Source organism: Myxine glutinosa, chromosome 10 (genome assembly GCF_964187855.1).
Source record: "Myxine glutinosa chromosome 10, kmMyxGlut1.1, whole genome shotgun sequence".
NCBI lineage: Eukaryota > Metazoa > Chordata > Myxini > Myxiniformes > Myxinidae > Myxine > Myxine glutinosa.
Window position 1 is genome coordinate 62,400,903 of NC_136270.1, and position 25,067 is coordinate 62,425,969.

The following is a 25,067-nucleotide window of genomic DNA, read 5'->3' on the forward strand; positions in this document are numbered from 1 at the left end:
CGATTGACAGGAACTTTTCACCACAGGAGCGCCTCAGCATGTAGAATATTTTAACGGTAATTATGACGTCATCGTCACGTGGTACGGGTGCCATCTTCGAAAACCGAAAAACTTTGCACCTTTATATCTCCAAAAGTGGTGTAGAAAAGTTTGAGAAATGGCTCATTGTAAAGAACTCTGCATACAGAATAACATGTGCGAATGATGCTGTCATATGTGCCTCCATTATGACGTCATAATTCGACAAGTAAAAAACTTCATCCGAACAGGATGAAATTTCTTGAGCATCATCTGGATCATAAATTGATGCAGAAAAAAAAATGAAGTCATAGGTCACGTGGTTCGGCCACCATATTGTTTTAAGGAAGGAAGAAGCCTTATAAACCCATTTTCTCCGAAACGGCTGAACAGATCGAGGCCAAACTTTACATGCATGATCCAATGAGGAACAAAAAGTTTAGGGCTGTGACGTCATAGGTCGCATGGTTTGGGAGCTATGATTTTTTGAAGTATAAACCTTTAAGAACTACCTCCTCCCTCATTTTTGATCACATTGAGTGGAAACTTCACAAATATGTTCCCCGTGTCTGAGTGCTAAAATGACCTTTTTAAATGTGCGATAGGTTGCATGGTTTAGCAGCGATAAATAATTCAATGGAGATCTTAAAAACCTTGCATCTGTTGAACCGCTTCATTGATCGACGTGAAACTTTAAAGTGATGTACAAGGGGTCAAGTGGAATAAGTGTATGAAATGTAAACATGTTTGGTTGTTCAGTTTGGCAGCCATGAATAATTGATGGGGATAAAAATAAAAATTCTCTTGAACCGCTTGATTGATCAACGTGAAACTTTAACCTAATGTAGATGTCATCAATTTGAATAAGTGTTTAAAATTTCAACATGATTGGTTGTATGGTTGGGAAGGTAGAAGTTGTTATTGTGTAAGAAGAAGAAACTCTACATTTTATCTTTTCCAGCCATGTGACTTTTCGGTATAGCTTTAGTTATTATGAAAGTTCTTCTTCTTGAGGAGTGAAACCCGAATGCTGTTCACCCGAATGCTGTTCACCTGAGAATGCTGAGTCACCTAAAACCCGAAACCCGAATGCTGAAACCCGAAAAGAAAACTTCTTCAAAGTATCAAAGCGTGCCCGATGAAAAAGTGGGGTTGTATGAAAGCGGGAAGGCGGAGGAAACCGGTCATCACTGCCAGCAGTTATAAAGTGGCAGTTCTAGTTTAAATTATTATTCTCACCTTTATGCTTGTAGGAATAACACAAGCTTCATAAGTAGTCCCAGACTTGAGGTTTGGGATTTTTAGTTTGGTCACACCTCCCAGGGCCTCGGTTACTGTCCTCTCACCGTGGGTCTCGACACGAACCTCATATGCTGCTTCTGGAAGGCCGTTGGCAGGTTCCCACGCCACAGAGAATGAATTGCGACTCGTGTTGCTGATCGTTACTTTGCGGATGAACCTCGACCAACATGGATCTGGGATTGGGTCAGTGTTGTCCTTCACAGAATAAGGTTTTGCAGTTGGTTGAGCCTGCATCTTGGACTTCGGAGCTCTCTCAGAGGTTCTTGTTGCTTTATGGTGAGTTGGATGCACAGTGCTGCTTGGATGGGACTTTGGACGTGGCACCGATGGTGCGTTGGTAGACTTGCTCGATGTTGTTGGAGTCATGTATGGTGGACAGGTGAGATATTGGATCTGAAAACAAAATCATTACAGAAGTATGTTGGTTAACATTGCATCAGATTTGCTTGATATTATTCAGATTTTGTTGCTGAAATTAAGTCAAAATGTAATCGTTGGACAAACAGTTGTGTCTGTTCATCCATTTTGGATGACAAACAAAAATTAATTTAAGACAAAAGGCATTATTGGTCTGTGGTGTACTAATCATGTATCTTGTCAAAGTCTCTGTTTTGAAATGTATTGAAGTACAGCTAAATGAGCTGCTTGTTAACATGTTGGCAGGCTTGTCGGGTGGAATGGTACAATACCGACCCCGTAGGAGGTTTTGAACGAGTCTTGACCTACATAGACTACATCGGTCAATATCTATTTAAGTATACACGGTCATGTCAATGATCCACTAGACACAAAATGGGACATCATGAAGGCACCAAAGTCCGTTAGGCCACAGATATTAATTTGTTTTCTTGTGTCGTACATAATTGAAGCTGTCTGCGTGCGTGCGTCTGAAGCCTTCCGCTCAAAACCCATTGGCTGGGCAGTTGGCCTGACTCCACCAACAAATGTAATTAGGTAATTCATACTCCCACCATGTTGGTGCTATGTTAACCCTTCACGTATTATATTTTGCTTTTTACCTATGATATTACCCTTTTTTGGTTAATGACAATTGCATTCAAATACACATACGTATAAATAAATAAACAAACAATTTCTTGCCTTATTTAAATAAAAACAAAGCGGTCGAACTTGGTGGTACCTCTCCTTTTATTCTTCCTCCTCCGCCAGGCTGTACAGTTTAGGTTTTGTATCCCACTGATGGGTCGGATCTAGATCCAGACCTCAATCAAAATCTAATTCCCGCTTTTTCTTGTCGTCTAACCAACTCATCCACCAAGTTTTGTCATAATCCGTCCAGAACTTTTTGAAATATTATGCTATATGCCTACTAGCAGTCACCCATTAAAATCAACGGGCCTAGATGCTTTGAATAAATAGAAATATTGCGCTCCGTAGCGAGAGGTGCACCCGGTCCATCAGAACGGGTTGGGGCGGGCGAAAGGCAGCAAGGATTATTTTGGTTAACCGTGCACTTAATTTTGCCTCTTATAATACAGATAACCATGCACTTTTTGCATGTTATTATATAGAAGAAGAAGATAAGATAATTCCTGCATGAAAACCTCAATAGAATAAACTGCTGGACAAAATAACTTGAAAACTGGATGAAATTGAAAACCAAATACTGCATCGGAATCATCAAAAGGAACCCGAATAAGCAAAGAGCAAAGATGGAGTCATCAGGAGGAACCTGGATAGGATTCGGGTTTCATCCGCTACTCCTCAACCCCCAAACCCATCCAGGTGCAGCCAAGTGAACATTCCAGAAAAATCTCTGCAAAAATTCACTTTTCCTTGGACAGATAGATGAAGAAAGAGAGAAATAAAGAACCAGCAATAAATAGAATGAATAAGGAGAAATGTGAAAAAGTAGAAAGAAATGTGAAAGAAACAAAGATCCCCAACTCCTAACCTTAGTTGCTTCCGTTAACTCCAAGCCCTAACTCCTAGCCCGAGCACCTAGCCCTAGAAAGATGTTGGGAAGAACCCAGATAGATAGATTTCAGCATTACTTCCTCAAAAAAAAACGCAGCTAATATTATTATTGCTAAATAATAAATCAAACTCCCGGAAGTTGTACAACTTGTCCGGGAGAAAAAAAAAACACTCCCTTGCTGTCCCTTAGGGAGTGGGTGTTTCTAGTAGATTGTAGTAAATCACCGCACAGATATCAGTCAATCACTGACTCGGACGACCGTGACATGAAAATGGAAATATCGCGCTCCGTAGCGAGCGGGGCTCCCAGTCTATTGGGATGGGTTGTGGCGGGCAAAAGGCAGCAGAGAGAGACTTTATTTTGGTTAACCGTGCACTTTTTGCGTATTCTTGTCAAGTCCGCGCTGATGAAAACCAGCCTTGGACGGATAGCTGGTTGGTCTTTACTCCGAGGCGAGCAAGCCAAAAACTGGCAGTACTTTTTGGCGCGTGCGGGACGGGACCCAAGTGCTAACCTGAATGGACGAAATCCACGGGGTTTATCTGAAACCAAACACCATGCAAACAAGACATGACAAATTAAATGCAATTAAGCACAGAATGAAAATGAAAGGTGAGGTAAATCTAATATCCTAATTAAGGTACCTCCACACACAGACTCAAAAAACAGACTGGGGCATGATTAAAGAAAATAAAATAATGTTTTAAGCCGGCTGGTACTCAGCTTTGGGGACTTTGAGGAGCTCGGTGGTCATCAAACCTGAGTCACCACGTGGGAAGTGCACAAGATGGCATGGAGTTGCGCCCGTAGGCAGCCGCCAGCGTGAGGTACACAGATAGGACAGCCTCCTTCGGTCTGCACGCGACCTCCTCTGTCTCCGAAGAGCACCACCGTCAACAACACCCCCTCCAACGTTGCAAAGGTTCCCTCAGCTCCGAACTGTCCTCCCCAGAAAGTTCACACGAGCCAGCCACAGCCGAGAGCCGGAGACAAAAGCGTCTGCCTGCCACGACGCCAGCACGAGAGAGACAAAGAGACACCTTCTTTTTCTTTTCTCCTGCTCGAACCTTCGCTCTGACGTCACCCCGACCAATCTCCAAGTTCCACTCAATCACTCCATGGTCGGGCTCGACCAATGACGAAGCTCTGGGCATGGGCTGCCGGTTATGATAGTTTCCATGCCCATGTCCCACTCTGGGGGTGTGGCCTTGTTCCTTAGTCAGTTGGTGGGGCGGGGTTTACTTGTCGATTGTAAACGGTCGGCCCTGCTTGGGAATGTTCGTGTGTCTGTCACAGTTTATGCCGGTAGTTGTGGTTTAATGGAGGGTTTTTATGGCCGGCTTGTTATAATTGTAAAATAAAGGGAAAATCACAGGAGGCAATAGAAACTAATCTTAATCCTACCTAGTTAACACATGCTCCACCCCCCGCGTTAAGACTCATAAACGATCTTAAGCTCACCGTTCTTCTACTTAAATACATCGAAATGGGCTTCCTACTCGCACGTGGTCCATGCTACCCTACACAGTCCTATCTCCACTATGGTATGTCATCACCTACCCCCACAAACGTAACATTATTATATAAATATCATTTTTGGCCCTATCTCAATGGTGAAGAATCACCTAAAAAAAAATTGTATCCACATCCAGATCTTCACCAAAATCTAATTTTGTTCTTGATTTTGTCTTTGAAAAAAAATTTTTTTTTTTGTTCTTGCCACATAACCAACCTCTCCACCAAATTTCGTCCGAATCTGTCCACAACTTTTTGAGATATCTTCTTCACAGCCAAACATACCGACAGAGGTGAAAACTAACCTCCGTCCAACTTCAGTGGCGGAGGTAAATATGTCAAATGGCTTCTACAACTGGGTAATAGTAAACTAACAAATGTTTATTTGCTGCCTGAAATATGCATCACCTTGGATCTTGCTGCCCTCATTCACTGACAAGTCCAAGCTGATACACAGCCTTGAGAAGCTGGCAAAAACAGATGAAACCCAAGAACAGACAGAAGCTATAGAGGACAAAGAGCAGGATGATGACAGAGGTCCTCTATCATCATCTCCATCGTCGTCATCAAATCAAAAGATCGCCATTGTTGATGGAATGGTGCTTGTCCAGAAGATGACAAAGAAATCAAGGACAATCAACACAGTCAAATATCTAGCCCAGTGTTTCAATGACAGGCTCGTGAACTTGACAGCAGGGTTCAGTGAGGTCATCCTGGTCTTCGATACATACAAACCTGACTCACTAAAGGAGGAAACTAGAGAGACGACGACAAGGAAAATCTCCTACACAGTATCAGGTTGCAGATGATACGAACATCAAACACATCCCACTGGCACGATTTCTATCGCACGAAAAAACGAAAGCAGATTTGACAGACTATCTCACCAAAGCAACCCTTGATTCCAACAAAAACTCACCTCAGTTAGTCATCACATTAGCATCAGGTCACACCAGAAGCAACAGAAATATGCACTTTGAAGACAACAATCATGAGGAGGCTGACACATTGATGATCTGCCTGCAGCGGAGGCATCACAGTGGTGTCCTGATGCACAGCACAGCTAGTATTCTTCACTCCTGATGCTGACGTCTTGGTTCTGGCTGTGGCACACTATGACAAGCTCCGCAAAAAGACATCTATTTTGATAGTATCAGGTGCAGTCGAAATAGAGCCAATCTGGAGAGCTTTGGGCAAAGAAAAGGCGCAAGCTATACCTGTATTCCACGCATTCACTGGAGCAGACAATGTTGGAAAATTCTCAGGAATAGGCAACAGAAAATGGTTTCAGCAGTATATGAAAGCTGAAATGCACTTAGTCAGAGCACCGATGAAACTACCAGAGGAAGGTGACCTAACACAGGAGGTGAAAGATGTATTGGCCAAATTTGTGTGCTCAACCTACTGGCCCAAGGGTATTCACATTGCAAGTTTCCCTGATCTATGATCTTATCTGTTTAGTAAACACCGAGATGAAAGCAACAACTTACCTCCCACACTCGATGCACTTGAGGAACACATCCAGCGTGTGCGGTTACAAAGCAGAGTATTGTGCCAATGTTATGCAGCAACAGCGTTTTGACCCCCTGAAATTTGGTTACTATCAGGACAAAAGTGGCCAAATACTGCCAGTCCCCACAAAGGTTCCTCCTGCCCCACAAGCCTTCATCGAGTTGGTCAGATGCCACTGCAAAATAAACTGTTCCACACAGATATGTTCATGCAGAAGGAATAACTTGCCTTGCACAGAAATATGCTTGTGTGGCACAGAATGCGAAAACGAAGCAGACTGTAATGTTGAATATGACACTGAGAGTAATGATGATGTGTAATGATCTGTCAAACTGAGATAGGAGATACGTCTATACGTATGCTGTTGTCACTACCAACAATTTGAGTGTGCATTTAAAAAAATGAAAATGCAAACATAATTTCACAAACTTTTATTGGTTTTTGGTGTTCATAATCACTATTTTGACATAAGCTTTGGATTCCTTGGGCCTGGAAACACAGGATTAGCATTTAGAATGAAGTTTCTATGTCAATTACAAGCTGAGATATTAGTCAGGTTCACGATGTTTTTTCGTTCAAAATTTTTGGAGATTAGCAAAACTATACATTTTAGGAATATTCAGAGCATGAGGAATCCAAAAATTAATGTTTACATTTGCGTAGACACCTTTGCGAAAATGACACTCAGGACAGTGATGAAGATCTGTAAAAGCATATTCCTGAACGGTATAGACCTCGTAGATCCTGCGTATATAGTCCTTGAGCCAACCGGCCATATTTTGAAGTGAATGCTCCGGCGGGGGGAGTAATTCTCATTATGATTTTCCATTAGACCAATGTCTCAAGTGTCAGAAAAGGTGTGATGGACATCTGAGAACGGTAGCTTAGTGCCCGGATGGACGCCATCTTTGAAACCACCCAGCTCGAAAATGCCCATTTGGTGGGGTACATTGTTGCACGTGTATCTGGACTTCTATACTAGCTATCGATGTGCGGTTGACGACTAAATATACGTCCGATGTGTACCGTCTAAATAAAAAATAATATGAAGCATTTTGTTTTAGATTAATTATTATAAAAATCAATTATCGAAAAAAAATCATATATTTTTCAATATTTTATTATTAGACTTGTACTTTTTTTAGTGAAACAACACTGGTATGATTTTCCAAGTTATGCATTGTGCTACACCGTTTATCTGTCTATAAAAATAACTCAAAAACTAAAACATATCATCCACCACGAGTGTACACAAAAAATATATGAAAAGGCATGCACTTTCCACAAACCGAAACTATGTCAGTTGGAATTTCCCGCCGATAATCAACCCACAGAACCCAGTGCCGAAAGTGACGTCAGTCTATTCTATATCTATATTCTATATTCTATATCTCAGTCTGAGATTTGTTGCGGTGACCTGATTAATTTCTGAGGGGGGGGGGGGGGGGGGGGGGTGGGTGGCTTAAGAACTAAAAGTGAACATGTTAGATGGCGCCACATACAACTCTATTATAGAGTTGTATTGTGGCGCCATCTAACATGTTCACTGACTTGGATGAGTATGTCTATGTAAGCTGGCGAGCTTTTCGGATATCGGAGTAATCTAACGTCAGTCTTTTTGTTCTTTCAGCTGAGATGGCCGGTGTCGAGGCGAAACGGGCGAAGATTGAACCTGAGTCCGGAACGTGCATCCTGTGCAGCAAGAAGTCGCCACTCTCTGAACTAAGCAAGGCAGCGGGCAACAGTTCTTGGAAGACATTGTGTGACGCAGCCGCAGTTAGAAACTTTTATCCAATTCTAAAGCTAGTCCAAGAAGGCGCAGTTGAACTTCCTAATATTCCAATATTATACCATAGGGCTTGTAGATCAGACTTCACTCACAAAAACCACCTAGCTACTTTGACCAATGCAGCTAGAAGTTCTTCAGTTGATACTGGCGATGCGGTGCGACGGCGATCATCACGGGAAGAGACAGGATCAACTTCAACGGTCTACGATGATAAATGCATTTTTTGCCAGCGTGCTTCAAAATTCATAAAAGGCAGTCGTACCCATGAAACAGTTGTCTTGGCTGTTGAACTTCGAGCAGATAAGACAATAAGAGATGCTGCGACAGCTCGCAATGATGAGAGAGTTTTGGCATTGACTACACGAGATATGGTTGCAGCTGAGGCTCACTACCACTTCTCCTGCTATAGAAACTACACACGGCCCCAAAAACCTCAAGTAGAAACTGACATTGAAGATAATATCGAGAAAAAAGAAATGATACGATGTATATTCAATTTCATTCGCACTGACTTGTTCTTGAACCCGAGGATTGTTCCAATAGTTGATGTTGCAACAGATATCCTGTCTTCAGATACATTTTCAGTTGATGTTCGTGACTCCATCAAGAAGAATCTGCAGCGCACATTACAAAGAGAGTTTGGAGAATCGCTCATCTTCTTCAATGTGAAACACCGTGTATACTTGATGCCCGATAATCTGACAAAGCGAGAGATTGCTGCAGAGTGCGTAAACCTGAAAGCAGAAGTGAAAGCATTTGAACGAACGGACGGTGAAAGTAACATTGTGCGTGCAGCTACTTCACTGCGACACCAGATCAAAGATGCTCATTACAATGAACGTTGGCTGCCTCAGCCAGCAGAACTCACTTCAGATTACGTGAAGATACCAGATTCTCTTCGTGTATTTCTGCATACTTTGATTTGCGGGAGTGGGGGTAGCTCTGCGCGTGCCGACACACTGGTATGGTCGATGGCTCAAGATATCATCAATGCTGTACACCGGGGTACCATCAGAACATCGAAGCATGTCCTACTTCCGTGGGTCATGAAAACGCTCACCGGTAATACAGAGGTCATCAGAATATTGAATCGACTCGGGCACGGATGTTCGTACACAGTTCTGGAAGAAATCGAGACAGCGCTATGCATAGACAAATTAGCAAGTGTGGAGAAAGATACAGTACCACTTCCGTCACATGTGCACCCTTCGGTCCCGACTGTATTAGCATTCGATAACATCGACAGGCTAGAGGAATCGCTGAGTGGTGGCGGAACATCGCATCGCGTCAACGGTATCATCGTCCAACCGAAGTCGCAGTCGTGTTTGCCGCCCCAACCTCCATCGGCAGTATCCAAAGCAGATAAGAAGCGATCTATCCCGTCATCCAGCGATTTAGTTCCAATATACAGCGGTGGGAAACGAGAGGGCCCACCTGCAATCAAGCCTGCAGATCTTTCTGACACTCTTGCAGGCGCAACATCCCTTGCGCAGCGCCGAAATCACGTATGGATTATGACTCGCATGCTGGAACCATGCGACCAGACAATCAGTTCGTGGACTGGTTTCAACATCATGACTAGAGATCGTGTTCAGGTGACGGAAGATGTAGTTGGCTACCTGCCGACTATAAACGCGCCTGCCACAGATATGGCAACAGTGCAAGAAATCCTCAGAGAAGCTCTGAACATCATGTCATCACTTCAGCTTGAGCGTATACCGGTGGTGCTAGACCAGGCACTATTTGCTAAGGCGACCGAAATAGCATGGAAAGATGTCGATCGATATGGAAGAATCGTGCTCATGATGGGGAACTTCCATACCATCTGTAACTTCATGTCGAGCATTGGGAAAATGTTTGGAGATGCAGGCCTTCGGGATGTAGCTGTTGAGTCAGGAGTAATCGCTGAAGGTTCCATCAACAGGGTTCTGGAAGGCAAGCAATACAACCGTGCTGTGCGACTCCACAAGTTGATGTACGAGGCACTAATGCGCATCATTTGGAAGGGCTTCCAGGTGTGGATAGAAAGCAATCATCCTGACAAGGAACCCCAGATTCGAAGCACTGACCTCAAAATTCGCAGCATCAAGGAGGATGTTTGCCACGAGACTCTCGCTGCTGCTCTCGATGATGATTCATGTGTACAGAGCTTTGACATGTTCGCGAAATACCTACATTTTCTGCGAACCAAACATGGAGACCTGGCTCGCTTCTGGATGATGTATATTGATATGGTAGAGACCCTGCTGGGGTTGATTCGTGCGGATAGAGAAGGCGACTGGATGCTTCACTTGGCTTGTGTCAGAAGAGTGATCCCTTGGTGTTTCGCAATGAACAAGGTGAACTATGCTAGATATCTACCAGTGTACTATGCACAGATGACGCAACTCCACGAAACATGCCCCGAGTTGTACAGGCATTTCAATCAAGGCTACTTCTCCGTACAGCTTAGACCAGGGAATCCATTTGCCAGAATCGCTGTTGATCAGACAACAGAAGAAACAGTAAACAAAGATACGCAAACAGCTGGAGGAACACGAGGTTTTAGTCTTCGACAAGGGGCTGTGTCACGATACTATCTAACTGCAGAAAATCGGGCTACTGCACTGAGGCAACTACGAGAAACTATCCTTGTGAATGGCAGCGACACATCTCACGCCAAGCACCCTGACTTGTCTACTTCTCGCATCAAACGTGATGAGTCTGGCGTCACAGCTATCTGTGATCTACTGGAAAATGACTGGACCAATCCATTCGCCGATGATCCGTCATGTCTTCTCAGTATATCTACCGGAGCGGCTGCGAGGGAGGACGTTTCTAATGACCTATTCAACACCCTGCAAAAGGGGGAAGCGGCGTATCAAAGCTTCCAGAAACGTCTTGAAGAGGGAACAGGCTTTCATGACACATTGAACAAGCTAAACTTGAAGACCTTTGGTAAGATCAAGCAGAAAGTTGTGAAGGGCACAAACAAGGAGATCGTCCTGAGAGCTGACAGACAACTGTTTGCCACCATGATACTCATCGCCAAGACAAGGAACCTCGACATGCAACTTGTCCTTTGTCACTCACTAGGGCCGTTACCATGGTCTTTGGCAAACGTTGATGGGTCAATGAAAAAAACGAACAAAGCTGCACTTGCGAAACACATGGAAGGTCTTGTGGAACCAGCCGAGAACGTTGACAAGCGAAGTGCAACAATAATTGATGCGATGGCTCTCATACAAAAGATGCATGGCGAGAACGACACGTTCGAAGAACTATCTGACCGCATCCTTGCTGCAGCGCTTCACGCTGGTCAAGGCAGTGAGCGCATCGATGTTGTCTTTGACACATACACAGAAGAATCCATCAAAGCAGCTGAGCGTGTGGACCGCGGTTCAAATGAAGGCATCAGTTTCAGCGAGATCAGACCCGCACACAAAATCATGAACTGGCGGCGTCTCCTTGCTTGCAGCCAGACAAAGGAGAAACTGGTTGTGTTTCTGGCGGAGTCGTGGAAACATGAAACAAATCGCAAAAACCTAGGCAACAGAACACTGTATGTCACCTGTGGTGAAAAATGTCTGGTACTGACCCGCGATAGGTGGAAGTTGGTGCAAGCACTCGAATGTAGCCACGAGGAAGCAGACACGCGTATGTTTCTCCACGCAAAGCACGCCGCTACCCACTACAAGACGATCATCTTAGTGGCAGATGACACCGACGTTCTGATCATCAGTCTTCATCTCAGCAGAACCATCGATAGTCAGCTCTTCATCAGACGAGGAACAAAGGTTCGAGTCAGAATGATCGACGTTGGAAAGTTGGCTGCGGTATTGGGGTCTGGAGTTTGCAGTGCATTGCCAGGGCTTCATGCATGGAGCGGGTGTGACACTGTGAGTGCTCTGGCTAGCCAAGGAAAGATAAAGGCTTTGAAGCTTGTGCAAGCGAATGAGCTGTATCTTCAAGCATTCACAGATCTGGGATCTTCGTGGAATGTACCAACAGACGTCTTCAATAGCATTCAGGCCTTCACGTGTCAGCTGTACGCCAAGAACACGAAGATCGTCGGTGTTAATTCGCTCCGTTATCACATGTTCTGTGCAAAGAAGGGCCAGATCGAATCTGGACAATTGCCGCCTTGTGAAGACTCCTTGATGCAGCATACGCTTAGGGCCAACTATCAGGCGGCTATCTGGCGACGCAGCCTTGAAAACCTACCAGACGTCCCAACACCATCAGCAGGACATGGTTGGGAACTCGATGATGGCGGTTCGCTCACAATCCGATGGATGGCGGGTCTACCAGCTCCAGATGTCGTCTTGAATCTCATCTCATGCACATGCAGAAGGACGTGTCGACCGTCAGATTGCTCCTGCATACTGAATGGGTTGAAGTGCACTGTTGTGTGTAAGCTGCAGGGATGCTCCAACATGGTGCAGGATGATGCTATCGTGGCTCAGGATGCCAATGACTCTGATGGCGACTCTGATGATTAACTTTGTGTGCACTGTATATTGTATAGCATATGTTGTTCTCTATTATAATGCAGGCCAAATTGCCTGAAAATCTTTATAGACAGATAAACGGTTTAGCAAAATGTATAATTTGGAAGATCATACCGGTGTTATTTGACTAAAACATGACATGTTCAATGATACCTCCGCTTGCTTATTAGGAATATACATCGTATGGTGTTAAAATCAGCTCCATACGTCTTTCCAAACTCTAGTAATGAATAATTAATATAATTGGCGGCCATTTTGAAATCCAAGATGGCCACCAAAGTGCAGATTTCCTATGTAACAATTTCCGCCTGCTTATTAGATATCGTATGGTGTTAAAATCCTCTCCGTACGACATTCCTAACTTGCGTTATCGTCAGAATAGATAATGCCAGCGGCGGCCTAAGTCATTTTATGCCTCTTTACATTTATTTGTTGTAAACTCGTGGTGGATGATATGTTTTAGTTTTTGAGTTATTTTTATAGACAGATAAACGGTGTAGCACAATGCATAATTTGGAAAATCATACCAGTGTTGTTTCACTAAAAAAAGTACAAGTCTAATAATAAAATATTGAAAAATATATGATTTTTTTTCGATAATTGATTTTTATAATAATTAATCTAAAACAAAATGCTTCATATTATTTTTTATTTAGACGGTACACATCGGACGTATATTTAGTCGTCAACCGCACATCGATAGCTAGTATAGAAGTCCAGATACACGTGCAACAATGTACCCCACCAAATGGGCATTTTCGAGCTGGGTGGTTTCAAAGATGGCGTCCATCCGGGCACTAAGCTACCGTTCTCAGATGTCCATCACACCTTTTCTGACACTTGAGACATTGGTCTAATGGAAAATCATAATGAGAATTACTCCCCCCGCCGGAGCATTACTTTTGGTCTGGCTCAAGGACTAATAGGACTTATAGTTCAATCTGATACTACCTATAACTTCCTATAACTTCAAAGGACTTGCAATATCATGTATTATGTAATACAGTTATATCACAAATATAAAGACAATGGTTTTCAATTACTTTTGTTTGTTGCTTTTCTATAATCCTGAGCACTATTTTGAGGCCTTTATTGGATTCCTTGACCCAGAAAACATAGGATTAGCATATTTAATTAAGTCTCTAGGTTGACTAGAAGCCGAGATAGCGCAAAATATGTATTTTATGGCGGCCATTTTGAAAATCCCAAATGGCGGCCATGCAGGTGTCTGTGCAAATGCCAACATTGATTTTCGGATTCTCCATGCTCTGATGATTCCAAAAATGTACAGGTTTGCTAATCTCCCAAAATTTTGAACGAAATTATATTTATTAACATAGTGAACCTGACTAAAAGTATAATTGCACTCAGTAGGGCATCCTTTTGCCTTCAAAAATAATTAGTGGTTGAATTCAGTGACCTGATATGCAAATCATCTTCAAAGTTTAAGTTAATCGGGTGAAAATTGAGAATTTCAGAAATCTGGTCTATGTTGACCTTTAGGCCTATGTTGACCTCAAAAATAGCTGGTGGTTTGTTTCAGTTAGCTGATATGTAAATCCTATTCAGTTTTCAAGTCAATCAGATGAAAATTGAGCATTTTAGAAATTCGAAAAAAGTGGTTGACCTTTGGCCTATGTTGACCTTTTGACATTTTGACCTCGAAAATATATAAGATTTTCTCGGACCACGAACTCTACCATTTGGTGAAGTTTCGTGAAGATCGGTTTAAAATTGTGACCTGTAGGCAAGTATAAGTGAGCGGACGGACAAACACAAACACACACCATTTGGTGAAGTTTCGTGAAGATCGGTTTGAAATTGTGACCTGTAGGCAAGTATAAGTGAGCGGACGGACAAACACAAACACACACCATTTGGTGAAGTTTCGTGAAGATCGGTTTGAAATTGTGACCTGTAGGCAAGTATAAGTGAGCGGACGGACAAACACAAACACACACCATTTGGTGAAGTTTCGTGAAGATCGGTTTAAAATTGTGACCTGTAGGCAAGTATAAGTGAGCGGACGGACAAACACAAACACACACCATTTGGTGAAGTTTCGTGAAGATCGGTTTAAAATTGTGACCTGTAGGCAAGTATAAGTGAGCGGACGGACAAACACAAACACACAAACCGGAGTGATCAACATACTTGTCAAAAAGAATTTTTCCCCAAGTAATAACGCACAAGACCAACCAACATACTTGATGAAAAATCTTCGATTTTCGCGAGTAATAAAAATGATGGAAGTGCGGCAATATTCAACAAAAACAAAAACTTTTTATACACAGAAGTGCTTTTGAATTTTTGTTGTAAGAAATTGTTTTTTGCCATAAAAATCTTAACTTTTTTTTTGCCTGCAATGCTCCAACAGACAGGCCATAGCCATATTGTAAACGTTCGCAGTTTGAAATAAACGTGCTCTCCCATTACCCGAGTTGGCTGTTCGAAGGTGCGACGAGCCCTTCCTCGAGAGGTGTCACGCGACGAGGACAGCTTCCCATTGCAGGTAATTTGTTATAATGTTTCCCCTTAATATCCGTTTCCAATATTCTGTAAGGTTTCATCCTCCTGCCTCTCCGATTATAATTGCAACTTGATGTCTCTGCTCTCCTCGAACCAAAATCATTGGGTACCACCGGTGCTTGATTTCTTTTCAATTTTTCAACCACCACATCATCAATTTTTCTCAAGTGCCTTATACTGCGACGTACTTTATAAATGCTTTAAAATAACAAATCGATGTGCTGTATGTGCAAAGTGCCTGGTGAATAAAATAAGAAAAGAAGAAGAAAAGTTTTGAGAAAATTATCCTGTTCACAATTAAGGACGAAAGACGACATTCATAAAGAATGACAGGGGTAAGGAAGAGGTGCGATGAAAATCAAGGAAGAGAGTCTGTCAAAACCTGATGGGAAAATGCAATTGTTTATCAATGAAGGGGAAGTGGTGGTGAACTCCACAGAGCATCACCATGGACCACCACCTAAAGGGACAACATGCGATTTGTAAGATGGATTTTCCACGAGTTTACATCACCAGACTTGGTATCGTAATGGTGAGAGAGTCTGCTCTGAATCTGGGACGTTGATCGTTCAAACCCCGGCCCAGTCATACGAAAGACTTTAAAATCACTGATTCGTACGCGCTGCTTCCTTGCTTGACTCTCAATGTTTAAAAAGGATAGAGCATGGACAAACAGCCATAGGTTGGCAACTATTGCGCAATCTTGATGAGCTTAATGGCCTCCTCCTGCATGGAAATTCCATATAATTTATTAGAACAATTTGTATTATTATAACAATCCTGGAAAGTACTGTCTCTGCCACAATGGCTTTATCATCAGGACAAAATGGTCGATATGAAACTGGTGGAGATAAGAGGGGGCACAGGATTCTTAACGAGGTTACAGGTAGAAATTCTTAATTTGAAGAATGTTATAAGTTTCATGCAGAAAGCTCGACCATTTGAATCGCTCAAACGTTCTTGGACGCATGGCTTGAAATCCAGCTGGATTCTGTCCAAGCAATATGGACATCTGTCGCATAGCCTTGTGGGTATTATAACAAACAGCGCGTAAATTGGAAAAAGTTGCAGACGTTATAAAAATTGTGACAATCACCATGAAGAACATGATATTACTTTGACTTGTGAACAGGATTGGTTCTTCATGATCAAAACGTTCAGGGCCCGTCTTAAAAAAACTCGTACGAACTCGGAGGTGAATGCAAGTTGTTCTCTTTATGAATGAAGGGAATAAAAAGGGGTACATGTCAATTTTTGTCCCCCGTCGCATCGCGGAGCAAAAGGGGGACTATGGTTTTCCCCTCCGTTCGTGTGTCCGTCCGTCCGTCCGTCCGTCCGGGCGTCCATCCGTGCGTGCGGGCGTGCGTAAGCGAAGGACCGCATTCGAATTTGGTGTGTGGGTGCAACCCACGTCAAAATCCAAGATGGCCGCCGCCATGTATGTCTGAACCTTGTGAGCGGAATATCTTGAAAAATAAGCGAAGTACCAACTTCTAATCTGGTGTGTGGGTGTATCTAGGCATAAGGAAGAACGCTATTGAAAATTCGGTCGCCACGTCAAAATCCAAGATGGCCGCCACCATATATATGTCTGAACTTTGAGCGGAATATCTTGAAAAATAAAAGAACTACTAACTTATAATCTGGTGTGTGGGTGTATCTAGGCATAAGGAAGAACGCTATTGAAAATTGGGTCGCCACGTCAAAATCCAAGATGGCCGCCTTGCGTCTTCCACTTTGTCAACTCACATCACTTCACCGACGGGGGACCTCGGCGTAACGCTTGTTGTCTTTGTTTTGCATTTTTAATTGTGAAAAATAATTCAATTGTAAGAATATTTATTCACAAGAATTTGGACTTTGTACGAAATCATCCCTGGAAGGATATATGAAAAAATCCTTGGAGAACAAAAAAGGAAATGGGATTTTATGTATGGAAATGCATGGAAGGTCTAGGCTCAAGGGAGAATGAGTGGAGTCTGGTGCTTTCGGGTTTCATCAGATTTGATACGAATCGGTGATAGAGCCATTCTATTGTAGTATCCCACAGTATTTTTCTTTATCAGCAGTCGAAGCACACACAATGCCTTCAGAAAGTATTCACACCCCTTGACTTTTTCACATTTTGTTGTGTTATAGCCTGAATTTAAAATGGATTAAATAGAGATTCTTTGTCACTGATCTGCACATAATGCAGATCATAATGCATAATGTAAAATGTAAAAGTAAAATGTAAATATGTAAAATAATGTAAAATGTAAAATAATGTAAAAGTGGATTTTTTTAATTAAAAAAAATAAAAATAAAGAATGAAAATCTGAAATGTCTTGAGTGAATAAGTATTCAACCCCTTTGCTATGACACTCCAAATTGAGCTCGGGTGCATCCAATTTTCTTTGATCATCCTTAAGATGTCTCTACAATGTGATTGGAGTCCACTGGTGGTCAATTCAGTTGATTGGACATGATTTAGTAAGAAACACCTTTCAATATAAGGTCCCACAGTTGAGAGTGTATGTCAGGGCATAAATTCTACCATGAAGTCCAAGGAACTGTCTGTAGAACTCCGACTTAGAATTGTGAGGAGGCATAGATCTCGAGAAGGGGATAAAACACTCTCTAGAGTGTTGAAAGTTCCCAAGAACACAGTGAGCTCCATCATTAGAAAATGGAAAGAATATGGAAATATCGAGACTCTTCCTTGAGCTGGCCGTCCGACCAAACTGAGCAACTGCACAAGAAAGGCCTTGGTCAGGGAGGTGACCAAGAACCCAATGACCACTCTGACAGAACTACAGAGTTCCTTGGCTTAGACGGGAGAACCTGCTGAAAGGACCAGAGCCTCTGCAGCACTTTACAAATCTAGGCTTCATGGGAGAGTAGCCAGACGGAAGCTACTCCTGAGCAAAAGGCACATGACAGCATGCCTGGAGTTTGCAAAAAGACACGTGAAGGACTGAGACCATGAGGCAAAAGATTTTGTGGTCTGATGAGAGGAAAATTGAATTATTTGCCCTGAATGCAAAGCACTATGTCTGGCGGGAACCGAGCACAGCTCATCACCCATGTAACATCATCCCTACCATGAAGCATGGTGGTGGCAGCATCATGCTGTGGAGATGCTTTTCAGCGGCAGGGACTGGGAGGCTTGTAAGGATAGAGGGAACAATGAATGGAGCCAAATGCAGGCAAATCCTTGAGGAGAACCTGCTTCAGAGTGTAAAAGACCTTATACTGCGGTGAAGATTTATGTTTCAACAAGACGATGACCCCAAACATACAGCCAAATCAATAATGGAATGGCTTTGGAACAAGAATGCGAAAGTCCTCGAGTGGCACAGCCAAAGCCCAGACCTGAATCCCATTGTGAATCTGTGGAAAGATTTGAAGATTGCTGTTCACCAACGCTCCCCATCCAACTTGACAGTTTGAGCAAATCTCCAAGGAAGAATGGGAGAAACTCCCCAAATCCAGATGTGCCAAGCTGATACAGACATGCACAAGAAGACTCGAAGCTATAATAATTGCTGCCAAAGGCGCTTCTATGAAATATTGACTCAGGGGGTTGAATATGTATGTAAATTAGATATTTCTGTCTTTCATTTTTGATGATTTTGCAAAAATTTCTGTAAAAAATTCATCTTTAACATTATGGGGTTTTATGTGTTGATCAGTGACAAAAAATATCAATTTAAGCCATTTTCTATTTAGGCTGCAACAAAACAAAATGTAAAACAGATAAGGGGTGTGAATACTTTCTGAACGCACTGTAGATATGTCACCGTGTCCCAAACCTGCAGAAAACAAGACTACCTTGGTCCTGCCCAGGCGTTGGCCAGTCAAGGAAGGTGGGGATTGGCAAGTGACTGGCTCAGAGTCCTCCTCCTGCACCCAGGTATGCAGCCACGTGAGCCTGCAGTCACACAGCCACGGATTTCCTTCCAGATGGAGTCTCTGCAATTGAGATGAAGAAGCACAGATGGAATGAACACTTCTTCATGCCAGGATACAGGTGTACATCACGAGGAAAATCTAAAGGAAGAATTAGCAATAACGAGTGTTATCTGCATCGACCAGTAAACAATGCAATGTCATTACACCCATGTTATCGGATATGTATTTGATGTAAACAAAATCTTTCGTGATCAACTTTTAATCGCCATGCCAAATCAATGACACGTAAAGTTGCGAGTCAATTGAATCAGTGGTTTGGAAGATGTTTTTTTAAGGTTTTTTTTTTTTTTTTTTTAAATACAGAGTCGAGGCTCGTGAAAGAGCTAACATTTATCAAAGAAACAAATCAAACAAACAAGCAAACAAAGTATACAAAAAGGGGAGCGGTCGACAAGATAGGGAGAGAAGGGGAGGAAGCACGCAAACACAACATTTGAGAGCAGGGACATCGGGAGATGTGTGGGAGGGAGAGGGCCTGGGGGGAGGCAGGATAGGTATAAAACGCAAGGACACCAAGGACTTCCAGGAAAGAAGACAAAAGTCACCTCAAAAAAGTGGATTTGGGGTGAAATTAGCGGGGGTAGAAAAGATCAAGGTTTTGGATTGGGGAAGATAAGAGATGGTGGTGAACAGCCGTTTTAAAGACCTGGAGGGAGGAGTGGGATTGAAGAGAGTGGGGGAGTTTGTTCCAGAGGCGGGAGAAAAGAGGAGTGAAGGTGAGCAGAGAGTCTTGATTTTGGCAGTTTAACCATAAGAGGGTTGCAGGCAGATCTTGTGCGACCTGCAGGAATATTTGCGGGACAGAGCCCAGAGAGAGCTGGGGGAGCAAGGCCGGAGAGGAGTCGGTAGAAGACGGAAAGACCACCAACCTGCCTGCGGTGAGTAAGTGAAAGGCCCTCGGAGATAGCGTCATCGCGGGAGATTCCAATGATTCTGAACGCTTTGGTTTCAACATCGTGAAGACGAGCGAGGTGTGAGGCAGGAGCACCAGCCCAGAGGGGAGAGTAGTATTCCATTGAGCTGCGGATGAAAACCTTGTATGTGGTGAGGAGCTCAGGTGTGCCAAGGAAGGACTTCGCACGACGGAGGATGCCCAGTCGGCGACTGGCTTTGGAGGCCTGCTTGGAAATGTGGTTTTCCCAGGAAAGATCATGGCAGATAGTGAGACCCAAAAGCTTGAGTGACAGAATTTCTTGGAGAGGATTATTCAGAAAGTAGATGGGAGGGTTGTCCAGTCGGTCTTTTCGGAGAGACATCGTAAGAGTGTGAGATTTGTCAGGATTGAAAGACATGTTCCACTTGTTTGCCCAGTCTGTGATTTTGTCCAGGTCTGCAGAGAGTGAGGAGGCTGCAGACTGCCGATCTGAGGGATGAGGAATGGAGTGGCAGAGAGTGGAGTCATCAGCAAAGAGATAGAGAGGATTTTCAAGAGAGTCAGAGAGATCATTGATGAAGACCAGAAAAAGCACAGGGCCCAGAACACTGCCTTGGGGAACTCCAGCCTGAACAGGAAGAGGAGATGAGAGAAACCCGTTCAGGGCCACACGTTGGCTCCGACGAGAGAGGAAGTCCGCCAGCCATGTGTGGAGATTTCCATGGATACCAAAGGAGGAGAGTTTGGTGAGCAGAGCGGGGTGCCAGACCGTATCGAAGGCACGTGATATGTCGAGGGAGACAGCTCTAATTTCCTGTTTGGCATTGAGGACCTCCATCCATTGTTGAGACAGCAGAAACAGCATGTCCAGAGTCGAGTGACCTGGTCTGAAACCAAATTGATGATCAGAGATCAAGCCATTGGAGAAGAGGAAAGATTTCATTTCCGAAGCAATGATGGATTCCATGACCTTGCTGATAATTGGGAGAAGGCTGATTGGTCTTTAGTTGCTAGGATCTGTTTTTGCACCTTTTTTTGTGAAAGGTTTAGCTTAAATCCAATATGGCTGCGAAACCATGTCCATGTGACCTATGATGTCATCATTATCATACTTTTGTTCCCCATTGGGAGTACTTGACAATGTGCCAAGTTTCAAATTTTTCCATTCAGCGGTTTCTGAAAAATATTTTTTAATTATTTGCGTTTAATCCAAGATGTCTGCCATACCACGTGACTTATGACATCACAATTATCACAAAAATATTCTGCATGGGTGTCGCTCCTACCCTGAAAGTTCCACCTCAATCGGACATGTGGTTGCTGATAAAAACGAGGTTTAGCCCGTACAGACGGACAACCCGAAAACATAATGCCTCCGGCCACCTTCAGGGGCGGAGGCGTAAAAACTAATTGACCATTTCTTGCACAACAAATGCTCCCCACACTCTTCCCATTGTCTTTCTACAAGGGGTGATTGGTGACACCATGGCCTGATGGGAAAAGCTATTGACCATTGGAAAAGTTTTTTTTTTTTTTTTTGTATACAAGATCGAGGCTCATGTAAGAGCTGACATTAATCACAAAAAGACAAACTGACACATAAAACATAAGATAAAGGGAGACAAGATGGGGAGAGAGAGGGAAGCACACAAGTACAACATTTGAGAGCAGGGACATCGGGAGATCTGTGGGAGGGAGAGGGCTTGGGGGGAAGAGGTGTGGTAAGGGGTGGGGGTTGGGGGGTTAATTTTTTTCAACAATCTTTATTAAATCTCTACTCGATGTTTTTCACAAAATTTTAACCTTTAAACCGAACAATCATCCCTTTTCATTTTCAACTTGTATGCCAGACGAATGGCTAATTAATTAATTGATCCTCAAAGTAATAAATTGTGATGTAAAATCAAACGACTAATGAGGCATCGAGACATCAGGAATATCCTCATAATGAACTAATGTTGCAGCAAACAAGTCGTAGGATAAAGCTGAGATGTTCTCAAGAAACTTCCACGAAAATGTTTGTCTAACATGACTTGAGCTCATTCCCAGATACGGATTGCATCGTGGCAGATTCAACCCACGTGACATCGACATAATCAGCAGAATGTACTCGATACAGCAAAGGTTACAAGTTCTGATGAAATCTCAATCATAAATCCTTTCGTTTATCAGAAGGGCCTACTTCTTCAGCCAAAGGTTAACACAGGTATGTACCCAACGGTGTTCAAAATTAATAATGTATTTCCAACATAAAAGAGAAAGGACAAGTCCAACCTGACTATTTCCAGGTAAATCTCCTTCCAATTATCAAGTATATCTATCATGGAGCCGATGCGTATATCGCTACAAGTATATACTGTGGATATATTTCAATTATTTTGTAAAAATTTCTAAAATTAAATAAATTCCACATTGACATTATGGGGTATTTATTATGTGTATATTAGTGAAAAAAAAAATCTCAATTTCATCCACTTTAAATTCGGGCTTCAACAACAAAATGTGAAAAAGTCAAGGGTTGTGAATACTTTCTAAATACCTCCTCTTTCTAAATACGCTTCCCTCCCCCTCTTGCTCTTCCCTATCCCCGTCGTCCTGCTCCCCACTCACCCTCTTCCCCCCTGATCCTCATACAACTCCCACCCCCAACCCGCACGCATGCTCCCACCTCACTGTCCTGCTTCCTCCTACTCTCCCGCATCCTCACTCTCCTGCTCCCCATCCCGCTAGTTTATTTTGAAAAGGAATTACTCGCTTTATTCACCAGAACCTAAGGAAGGTGGGGGGGGGGCTGGAATTACCTTCCCTGTTTTGGTTCTGACAAAACCACCCAACATCAAACTTCATCGGATGTCTGACGCAAGCATAGACACAATGCTATATGGGAAGTGTTGTATGGGCAGTGAGTGTTGAGAAGTGAGTGTTATTTGAGAAGAGTTCTATGGGAAGTGTGTGTTATTTGAGAAGTGTTATTACTCCCGCCAGGGAGTAATGCATTCGATCGTGTCCATGTGTGTGTGTGTGTGTGTGTGTGTCTGTGAACAAGATATCTGGAAAAGTTCTGAACGGATTTGGATGAGAGTTGGTGGGATGATTGCCCTTGGGATAAAGAAGAATTGATTAGTTTTTGGTGAAGCTCAGGATGTTATTCCGGATCCAGGAATTTTTTGAAGGATTGTTCACCATTGGAAGACAGGGCTCATTTTTTTAAACATTATCTTCTATATATTCTATATTTAACATTGTGATATGAAAATAGTTTTCACATTTGTTGTAAATGTAGTTTAAACTCGTGGTTATGCGTTAGAGCGGTGTATTTTGTTAGCAGCGTCGTCTTCAAGGTTCTTTTTTTTTCTTTCTTTCTAATAAAGACATATTCTGTCATTTTAAAACCACCAAAGTGTGTATTAGGTTTCCCCGTTTCATAAAATTTATCGTTTGAAATTATAATGCTTTAAAACTGTTTTTTGTTTGTTTGTTTGTTTTTACCTCAGCAGAGATATCAACATTTACCTCAGCGAATGTCAATCGCGGTGTCAGTATTTGATGAACTTATAAAGACTTAGGTGACTTATAAGTGTGATAAGCATGTGCACGAGATTCTTCCCAGAAGAATGAGTGGTCGCATTAGCTTGTACGACTTAAAATGAGCGAGTTTTGTTTTCACGTTTGGGCCAGTTTTACACGTTGTATCCCAAAGGAATGAAACGCACGTTTGTCTGGCTTACAATTTTATTTGAAGTCACACATGCCTCAAAATACACTCACTTATATAGAATTGAACGCTGAATCCGAAAATGTAAGTGAAATTGCCTTGTTTTTTAAAAACATTATCTTCTATACATTCTAAATATATATCTGTGCAGTGTCTGTCTTGTGTTGTCTTGTCTTGTGTTGCCACTGAACTACTCCCTCAAACTTTGGTGAAATCGTACTATTCCAACTTGACCCACGGCGGGAGTATGCGCTCTACTGAGTGGCGTTCTAGTTACCTCCGCCACCAAAGGTGGATGGAGGTAATGTTTTCACACCTGTCTGTCCGTTTGTGAACAAGATATCTCAAAAAATTGTGGACGGATTCGGACGAAATTTGGCAGAGATGTAGCGTATGTGACAAGAACGAAATGATTAGATTTTGGTGAAGATCCGGATCCGGATACTAGAATTTTTAAAATCGATTCTTCAGCATTGGGAGATTGGGCCAAAAACGATACATAGCAGGATATCTCAAAACGTTGTTGAAGGATTTGGACAAAACTTGGTGGACAGGTTGGGTGTCTGACAAGGACAAAGAGATTAGATTTTGGTGAAGATCTGAATATGGATTCGGACATGAGAGTTATTTAATTCTTTAAAGTGATTCTTCACCATTGGGAGATGGGGCGAAAAACGATACATAGCAGGATATCTCAAAAAGTTATGGATGGATTTGGACGAAACTTGGTGGACAGGTTGGGTGTCTGACAAGGACGAATCGATTACGTTTATGGTGAAGATCTGAATATGGATCCGGATATGAGAAATATTTAATTTTTAAAGTGTTTCTTCACCATTGAGTGGCATGACCAACCAGGTGGAGGTATGCTCTCTTCTGAATGCCGTTCTATTTTGAGAAGTGAGTGTTATATGAGAGGTTGTTGTTTCGTATGCAGGGTGCGGCTGCTGGTTGCATCATTTTTCTGGAAGCGCGTTTGTGCCGCTGATGCAGTGCCCCAATTACCAGTGAGCTGGTACTCAATTTGCTGGTACTCAATTTGCTGGTACTCAATTTGCCGACCTCGGAAGGATGACAGGCTGAGTCAACCCCCCTGGTGTTAATTCAACGATTGACCTGGATTCCGAACCCAGGATCTTAGGATCCCAAGCCGGCACCCTAACCGCTCAGCCAACACCAGGCTATACGAGAAATCAGTATTATATGAGAAGTGACCATACCAGGGTCAAGACGTCAATTCAGTATTAAAACAGGTCCAGTATCAAGGAGCCCTGGAAAGGTCAACAGAGGTCATGGAAATTATCCTAAATCATTTGTAGAAATAGGAAGATGATTGTGTTTGTTGTGGGATGATTCCCACATTCGCAGGATTACATATCTGAGAGATCCACAAAACGGTATCTTTGGCCGGTTCTTCATCAACGACCTTC

The 25,067-nt window shown here is 42.8% G+C and overlaps 1 protein-coding gene across 2 annotated transcripts in view; it reads right to left on the reverse strand.

Annotated features, from left to right (window-relative positions):
- LOC137434168 (uncharacterized) overlaps positions 1-25,067 on the reverse strand; it is a 43,037-nt gene that overhangs the window by 12,214 nt on the left and 5,756 nt on the right. For both annotated transcript variants that reach the window (XM_068126897.2, XM_078786231.1), the window contains 2 exons: positions 18,908-19,048; positions 1,258-1,713 (listed from right to left, as the gene is read on the reverse strand). In XM_068126897.2, the coding sequence (XP_067982998.2) occupies positions 1,258-1,713; positions 18,908-19,048 (597 nt within the window). The remainder of the gene's footprint in view (positions 1-1,257; positions 1,714-18,907; positions 19,049-25,067) is intronic.